General features: G+C 37.7%; 1 protein-coding gene across 1 annotated transcript in view; it reads left to right on the top strand.

Annotated features, from left to right (window-relative positions):
• The window catches only part of prkcea (protein kinase C, epsilon a), a 36,550-nt gene that overhangs the window by 10,166 nt on the left and 16,674 nt on the right, over positions 1-9,710 (top strand). Inside the window, exon 2 of the mRNA XM_032503147.1 lies at positions 9,502-9,565. Coding sequence (XP_032359038.1) covers positions 9,502-9,565 — 64 coding nt within the window. The remainder of the gene's footprint in view (positions 1-9,501; positions 9,566-9,710) is intronic.

The raw sequence follows: 9,710 nt of genomic DNA, 5'->3' as shown, positions 1-9,710 counted from the left end.
AAATACCATACATATCCACACTCCCTATATATCTTTATTTATATTTATACTCTGATATTTATACTATTTGTGCAACTGCAACACAGAGTTTTGGGGATCAATAAAGTATTTCTGATTTTGATTCTGATTCTGACATCTAGCTGTTCCCCCCCTATTTTCAGTGTTTGTGTTAAGCTAAGCTAACCAGCTGTTGGTGGTTCCTTCGTATTTAAAGGACAGATAGTGGAGGCATACAAAGGTCCCACTAATGTAATCTGACTAGTGACTTTGCGGTTTAATTGCTGCACCTTTTTTATTTTCATCAAACAAGACACGTTGTGCTTATATTTGACATAAGCACAACATAATACATTTGACATTATATATATTTATGTAGACCACCAACTCAGGCCAAGAGTTTACACAATTGGTTAGAAAAGTTAACAAAAAATTAACAATATCCCTCAAATGAATCAGCCCTAGGACAGGTTTCCTTCTGCAGTTTGAGTCTTCATGAAGTGTGTTTTCATTTAGACAGATCCAACAGCGTTGACTGTGATCTACAGAGGCTGCTCTACAGGCCGTCTGCCAGCCCATCTGGATATATCACACATTCATTTTGCTTGTGTGTGAGCTCTAAGACGACTGAACAGACAGGATGATTTGATCTGGAATGTCCATTCTCCTAAAGTGAATTCTACTCCTGTTGATGCTACTGGACCGTTTGACCTGTCACTTGTGGCAGGGGGCGGGGTTTGGTCTAATCTCCCCCATCTTTCCCCACTACCACCACCACACAGCTCAGCTCCTCTTACATTATTAGCCGTCTGTGATGTTACATTAAAGATGCATGACTCTCATGCTGTCTTACTCAGCATGGGCCTCCTGTGTGTGTGTGTGTGTGTGTGTGTGTGTGTGTGTGTGTGTGTGTGTGTGTGTGGTGTGTGTGTGGCGTGTGCGTGTGCAGGCATACACACTTGAGTTGCTGAGGGAAGGGCAAATACACGCATACACAAGCACACATGTTAATGTGTGAATGCCGTCGAGTTCTCTCAAAGCCAAAATTTGTTTTTTGACAGATGGATGTGGGAGGCTGTCACTGAGACTAAACGCTCCTGAGAGAGCTGTCTGGTTGGACAGAGATAGGGAGCTAGATGGACAGAGAGTGGGAGGGGGTTAGCTCCACAGTATTGATATAATGCAAGCTTGGAGTGCCCTGTCTGCTTGGTTGAGTGCTTCTCTATGCTGCTGCATATGGTGTGTGTGTGTGTGTTTGTGTTTTAATTCTGTCAGTAGTGCATCTGTGTTCGTCTGTGTGTCGATGCGATGAACACAAGATAGTTAAGCTTGTATGTGTGTTTAACGCTAACCTCCCTCCGAAGTCCATTTTAAAATCCCCATACGCAGACACTCAGCTTCGTGTGTGTGTGTGTGTGTGTGTGTGTGTGTGTGTGTGTGTGTGTGTGTGTGTGGTGTGTGTGGTGTGTGTGTGTGTGTGACACGCACACAGGGTGTGTAAAGTTCTCTGTCTCCCTGCCTGTATCAGCGTCCTAATTGGACTAACAAGATTAATGAGACGAACTAGATTCTCCAGCTCTCTCTCCTCCCAACTTTTGTTCTCGGGGCGGGGAAACTCAGTGCATGTGTGTGTCTGTACACAGCAGGTTTAATCCAAGTCACGTTACAGTTCATTTAATAGGGGTGGTGGTGTGGATAAAATCTTCTATCATTGTATATGCCATTATATTAGTGCTGAAACCATTAGTCAATTATTCTATTACTCTGTTGATAGAAAATAAATCACACACATTTTGGGTGATCAGTTAATGGTTCAAACCACTCATCAGGCAAAGATTGTCCCAGTTTTATGTATTTGTAAATTAAATATCTTTTGGTCTTTGGGCATTGGAAAATTATGGCACACCTTTTCACCAAGGTCTGACATTTAATAGATATTTCATGATTTAGTACATTTTCTGGAAATGCCATTGAGAAACTATTTATTCATGAAAATAAATCAATTAAAATATCCATTTTGGGCTTATCAGGTAAAAGATATAAATGTCAAATCAAGGTTCTTCATCATTTTAATACTAAATCCAATATTAATTCACAATGTTGCTGACAACAGCCCAATACGACCACTGCTATTTGAAGCTGCATTGATTGAGTTTTTGTAAACTTGTGTAGAGTAGGGTTTAGTACCATTCACATTTAAACACGTACCGGTACCTGGAATTCAGTAATGGTACTAAATGTCTTTGGTACTTCACTCACTCTGTAACTACAAAATTGTAATAAAAACAGACTAAGAGTCTCACATACTGTTTTTATTGTACTAAATAGCATGTTGGAAAGGAATTTTAGACGTCAGCGTTGGCTAACGCCAGTGAAAAAGCGAAACTAACATCAGGCAAGACATTGTTAAAACCCAGTTATCTCAGTATCAGTATCTACAGTGGGTTTATCAGCATTTTCACCAAAATTCTCTGTGGGTTCATCACTAAAACAACACAAGCTTCCTTTCCACATATTAATTAATATACATGGTAGAAATGTATTGTCACATTGCCCAATCCTGACCATAAATTATTTGCGTTTTGAAATACTGTAGGATTAAACTCGTTGGCGCACCTGTGGTTAGGCCAAGTACAACCCACAGTCAACTTGATTACATTAAAATGCATGAGGGTTGTTCATTCAAAATACTACATGTGTATTAGTGTTTGTTTTATCCTGAATTACCTGCTGAAGGGTTGGGTTTATGTAATGACATGGCAGTTCAAATAGAGACATGTGAGCTTAAAATCACAGAAAGAGAGACGGTAAATTGACTCTAGTGAAGCATTCTCACGGCAGACATGTTGACTTGTTGTCAGAGCAGGAAAAGCAGAGGTGTAACTATTAATATTAACAATGGTGCTGTGAAGCCAGGATATATAATGCTAAGGTCTTGGAACCATCTCAACAAGAGGAAAGCATTTCATTTATCTATTATTGATGTTATATTCCTTTTTTCCCCACAGAGGACATTTTTTATATAAACACAGGTTTCCATTTAGGTGTCCCCAGTATAAAGCCCAGTTATTGTAAATGCTGACGCGCTCGCTTGGCTTACCCAGACACCTAAATGGGATGAGACTATCATTAATGTTATTAGCTATACCTGTGCTTTTCCCGCAATAAGTTACCAGTGTAAATTTGGTGTGAACCACAATATTTATGTCTTAAGCTGCCCCACACATGATCTGTGGGACAACCGAGAGGTAGGGCGCAGAGCAGAGAGGCAAAGTGCATTGCTTCTGGAATTGGTTTCGCCTTGAGAGGTCAGCGGCAATGAGGTCAAAGTTGAAATAATTTAAGCTTTGAGCAGTGCGTGACACAAAGGTTGCCGCCCCAGCTAGACGGACGGCACCCCTCTCCCAATAGAAAAACAATGGAACGGCCGGCGCAGAGCATGTTTACCGCAGATCATGTGTAGGCTGCTTAATTAGTTTCTAATGAACTGCTACTGCTAAGTAAGTACAGTATTTACTTTCTCATAGAGTGTTTTTCAACTACCAAGTCATGTAATCCACCTTGTGGACAAAGAATCTCTAGGTAAAGGTTAAAGGGTCAGTTTACCCAAATCACAAAAAGAACCTTCAGTCTATTATTTTCTATCGTGGAACTATTATCTACCAAAGATACAAAATACTACAACTGTCCACTGTAAAATGTGACCCATATACATCCATTCTTATTGATGTTACAAGCTATAGCATTTTATAAGCTTGCACCCAAAAAAGAAAATCACCACTGCAACCACATAAACGTCTGTTGCTAGGATACAAAGTATCAGTAAACACCGTAGTAGAATGGTAACCATGGACATATTTGTATTGCTAACGTTAGTGTCAGAAAAAAAAAAATGTTTTTTTTTCTCATAACATTTCTGAATACACTTTTACATTCTCAGGTATCCTAACAGCCAGATGTTCAATTCATTTCTGTTATTATACCAGACTTAATACATGTTTTATTGTACTGATGCAGTGGTTCTCAATTGTTTTGACATCAAGGACCTCAAACTAGACCACAGTCCCTTGTTTGATACGTTTTTCTCCCAGAGTCCCCCACATGATTGGATTTTTGCTTTTAGATGTTTTATTACAAAAATTGTATGAAACCTGGGATCAAAATAATCATACATTCAGTCTGTCAGTGTGTTACTTATGGATGGAATTAGAGTGAAAATGAAAGCCATCTTAAGGACACCTTGGGGTGAGAGCACTGCTATAATCCATCAGGTCAGCTTATGCCTCTTAATAATCAGTGCTACGCTGGCTATGGCAAGCGTTTTTAGATTGTTTTAATCTCATTCTGGTCCCCCTCTGAGCTCATTTGCTCATTCAATTATACCAGTCATTTAATTGCAGTTAACAGCTTTAATAATATAAATAAGCCTGTGACTAATCTAAAAAGTATGTTAAACCGGTAAAATAATGTGCTGTGTCATGGGTTTTAATTGTTTTACCATTACATGGTGGTTCCAAGAATTAATTCCAAGAAATTAAATCTATTTATTTTAGATTTCTTTTGGTATGATATTGAACACCGGCACGGCCTAATTGATCTTCACTACCCCAAAACTGTGTAGTAGTGTTTCTTCTTCTTGATTTTAGAGCTTGAAGGCACTTCACAGCCCAAGTGGCCAGTAACTGGCCAGTAACTGGCCATGTGAGAACAGTGCAGCTTTTTGGCTTGCATGCCACCCCAGGATCCCGAGCACTACATCAGTGATGGCGCTGTCCATTTGCTCCACTCTGTTCCAAATCATTCTGAGTCCATCTTTCAGCTGAAAATCCTCACTGAGATGCGCTGTTATGCAAGAGGTTACGTTTAGGGATTAGCACTTCATTTTCAAGGGTAGACATCAAGAATCCAATAGTTTTTATAGGTCACAAATTCCATGCTGTTTTATGTGTTATACATGCAACAAAAGGATGATACTGCACATATGCTATATACTGCATATGTGCTACATTCTCTGTGTTTTTATTGTATGTTGCTTCAGATAGATTCCTTGACATATTGATTTTGTTGTGTTGGAATTTAACACCAACCTGCCAAAGGAACTAAAGATGTAAAATGGCCAACAGCTATAATCTTGCATATTTATAAAAATGTTCATCAATATTCACTATTCCTATTTTAAATAAATATATCTGCTGCAACTAATGATTTTTTTTATTTTTTTTATGAAATGTCAAAAAATCTTAACTTCACAGTGCTCAAGGTAATGTTTTCAAGATTTCTTTCCTCCAAAATTCAAAGATATTCAGTGTACAATAATATATGACAAAGGAAGGCGGCAAATCTATTGCTTAAGAATCAATTGAAACAATTATTGCAATATTAAAATAGTTGCAGATTATTTTTCTTTCAAACAATCAATTGGCCGATACTTTACTTGATATTAATGACACCATAAAATAAAGCTGCTCTAATAATACCTTATTTGTGAAGCACGTTTTCTAAAACAAGTGACAGTGTTTTTACAGTGCTTTAGAATACATGTAAACCCAAGAAAATGCACAGATCAGAGTGAAATAAAGATTCAGCCAATTAAATTTTGCATCTTTTTTCTTAATCGTGGTTGCTAAGGCTGTCATAAATCATGAAATTGTAGTTGAAGATTTATTGTCATACAAATGATTGTGATTTATGATTTTATTGGATTTTTCTGTCCATTTCTAATGTCACACAGTGGTGATGTTGTGTTTGGCTTTGCAACTAGTTCTAAATCCATGTTATTAATTCCAGTGGCTGTTCATTAAAATTATGGGATTATTGGCAAAAGAGTGTGAGTTCATCTTTCAATAGTTTACTGAAACAATGTTTTACGTCTCGCTCTGCTGCACTTAGATACATTTTAAAAAGCCTGTTCTAAAACTACTGTGTTGGCTGACCTAATGGAACGAAAGCCTGGTTCAAGACAGTTAATAAAAAAAATAAAAATAAAAAAAATAATATGCAACATGGAAACACCTGTGTTAACTGTTCCTGCTTCAGCGTTCATATCCTGGAGTTAGAAGGCAAAACACATGAACTTTACTTAGGTCTTGAAGATTTACAGTGTGTGTGTCTCTCTACCACACACTCGCTACACTCTCACTACAAGCTGAGCTATTCTTTAAATCAGAGATAAGTTAATCCAATACATTATTAGCAAATATATATCCCCACTGATGAAAAGCTTACTGGTCTATAGGTAAGGTAGTCACTAAGGTAGCCATCCACAGATACAGTTAAACCAGAGGATTTACTGTCCCACATGTATGTTTTATGATTTGTAAAATCATGCCAATATATTTTAGGCTATTTTAATAGTTTATATTCTGTGCAAAAAAGGTATGGAGGTAAGGTAAGCTTTAGGCCTCCCTACATGTTATTGTTTAGGCCCAGTTTAATGTGCAACTTATTGTTATACAATATATGTAGTAGACGGTCCGTGCTCTATCTTTTTTTTTTTTTAGCTAAGGGGTCCTTGGCTTAAACATTTTTGAGACCCCTGCTTTAAACGACCCAAGCTAATCTTATAACACTATATATCTATCAAACTTTTTTTGCGTGAATTATCTAATCAGAATAGCTGGATTGAAGTGACAGCTTTGAATCAGTCAATGATATTTCAAGGGACTAGTATAAAATCAAATAGTAGTAGGCAATCAAACACTGACAAAACATCTTTGCTACTTTAACTTCAAATTTGTGTAATTTCTAAATACAGCGTAGTTTTTCTTCACCTGCAGATATTGTTTTTTTTCTAATTGTGTATTCATTAGGGGGGGGGAGTCTCTTCAATTCAGAGGCCAACTATTCAATTCTTCTCCGTTTATCGATGCGTCTCGATGCAGCAATTGTTTTATGTTTCCACGCGTGATTTGAAAAAAATATACTGTACATAGAAATCTGAGTTTGTTAGATTTTGACATATAAAGTATTTGCCACACACAAGTTTTAATGAAATGTTTTGTCTACTGAGGTTTTTATAAACCATATTTAGCAATCTTCCATATCAGAGGTGCAGTCATGTGTAAAGGTGGAGAATTGGCTTCTTAGAACATGAAACATCAGGTGGTCAGATGTAATGTGATAAAGTAGATCAACATCCTAAATGTGTTTTGCCTAATTATTTTATTTCTTAATAGATTTTTTTTTCTACACTCTTGTTTAAACTCTAAGTTGCTGTCCATTATCCCATCCTCTTTCACTCACTCTGTTTTCTGAGTTGTACATGACTTGAGACAGTAACTTTTAAATAAAAATCGACACATTTCAATTTTCAATCAATTAACTCATCAGAATCAAGCATCGAATCGTTCTAGAGAGAATCGTGATGCATCTAAGAATTGATTATTTTTCCCACACCTATTATTCATGTTAATTATCTGATAACAGCTGTCATTTAGGTGCTTATGACTGAAGTGTTGTTCTGCTGCATATCTCAATACTGTAGTAGCTGCTGCTGTATCTACATGAGATGTATGCATTGCGTCTGATAATAGTTTCTGTGCGATTTTTGTGTCTCATGTTCAGCAATGTGTGTGTGTGTGTGTGTGTGTGTGTGTGTGTGTGTGTGTGTGTGTGTGTGTGTGTGTGTGTGTGTGTGTGTGTGTGTGTGTGTGTGTGTGTGTGTGTGTGTGTGTGTGTGTGTGTGTGTGTGTGTGTGTGTGTGTGTGTGTGTGTGTGTGTGTGTGTGTGTGTGTGTGTTGCTGCCTGTGTGTGAGTCTGGCTGTTGCATAAGAGGATCTGCTGCTGTCCCAGAGCTTAACTAAGGATTTAAACCTCTCTTTCTCACTCTCCTTTCCTGTGTCGTCTGTCTCTCTAGCGCTCTCTTTTGCACTCTCTCTAATCTCCGTACTTGTATATTGAAGAGAGGTGATGTCATTATTTGTATAATAAGTCTTGTGTGTACGCAGATTGTATGTTTGCTTTTCTAGTAATGTATGAGCAGCAACATGTATTTTGCTTCTGCGTGCAAATGAAGATCCCAGAATAAATTAGCCTCCATTTTGATGACACCTGCTCAAACACACATAACTCATTATGACAGGTAATTCATTATGTTTGCTAAGAATTTTCTTTAAACATAAAACCTTAATGATTCATATAATAATTAAGAAAATATGCTGCTTCAATCAGTTTTTATTCATTTGTGTTGTTTACAATTTACGCCATGTATATAGAGGATGAATGGATTATAACACAGGTACTTCCCCTTTAGGTTATCCTCCAACAACTAGTCTGTGTTTTGGCAACTCTCAACATCCCTGTGAGTGTAACACAAGGAATCAATTCTGTTGACACAGAGAGGACTGGGCTCACTGGTGATCTAAAAATAAGAAGTTTTGGCTGAGACTCCACAAGCATTACTTTGTCCAACATGCAATGCTGCACATTTTGGCTGAAAACTCTTTCAGCACAAGAACATTTTGTAAAGAAAGCTGATTTGACTCTGTTGAGGACATTCTTTTTTATATATTCAGTATATTTTAATGCATTATACAACCCCATACCTTTTGTATTGCTGCTGTGGTTAATATTAACGTAATACTCACTAAAATTCAGAAAGTTAATGTTATACCTTATTAATCTCTATATGAAAATAATCTTGTCCTGCAAACACTGGATGGTCAATGTTATCTAGCCTGGAGCAGGAAGGAGAAATGGGACTATTAATTTCAACAGACACTCGATAGGTGGATGATTACACTATAGTGTATCTGCAATTATGAATTAAACCGTGGCTTCATCAGTTATATTGACTTAGTCGTATTCCACTTTTAAAATGTAACATCTGGAAGTTGTAATAGATCAGCTACTTAAGGTAATACAGTTGAGCCGTGACTTTCTTTCCTTTTTGGTGTCTCTGTTGTTTTTATTATTTGACCGGCAGGATTTACCACATTTCCTGTGTATATTTTTGACCAACGGACCACCCCGCAGTCCCAGGTCCCTTATTAAGTACCAGTGGTTGAAATGGGCTGCAATCAAAATGCGATCCGATCGACCAGACCACATTCTCCACTTTAAAACTTTCTGCTTTGTCAAGCTAGCCTTGCAAAAAGATCGACAACTTCTGTAAAAGATAAATTATACCTAATTTAAACATTGAGATGGGATTACAAGGGCAGATGCGAGACAACAAGAATGCTTATAGACACCAGGTGTAAATTGCCCTGTTACAGGAATTCTTTATCCACATAACATATCAGATATGTTAATACCAGGAGTAAATGGGGCCTACAGTGATGATCTTGAGGATAGAAATTGAAATAGTTATAAAGATGCTGATGTTAATGCTGATAATGATGCGATGGGTGGGGAGGAGTGTAATTGTAGTGAAGATAATGAGCTCTTCCATGTGCGCTGGTGTGTTTGTTTGTGCTGGAGGTAAGCCCCACTGCCGCACTCACTGTTCAGCTGTGTTATTTCTCACTGATTTACTTTGTTTCTCTCTTTCTTTGTCTGTTGCAGATTGACTTGGAGCCAGAGGGGAAGGTGTACGTGGTCATTGATCTGTCCGGATCCTCCACTGAAGGTAAAACCACCACATCGCACTACTTCACCAGTAAAAAGAAGAAGGAATCACACATCAAAACACCCATGCAGACACGGTGGTATGTGCTGGGGGAAAGTACAGCTTTAAGTAAAGCTGATTTGGCAAACTTGTTAGCAAATAGTTG

This window comes from Etheostoma spectabile, chromosome 21 (genome assembly GCF_008692095.1).
Source record: "Etheostoma spectabile isolate EspeVRDwgs_2016 chromosome 21, UIUC_Espe_1.0, whole genome shotgun sequence".
NCBI lineage: Eukaryota > Metazoa > Chordata > Actinopteri > Perciformes > Percidae > Etheostoma > Etheostoma spectabile.
This window is presented reverse-complemented; position numbering and strand designations above follow the sequence as displayed.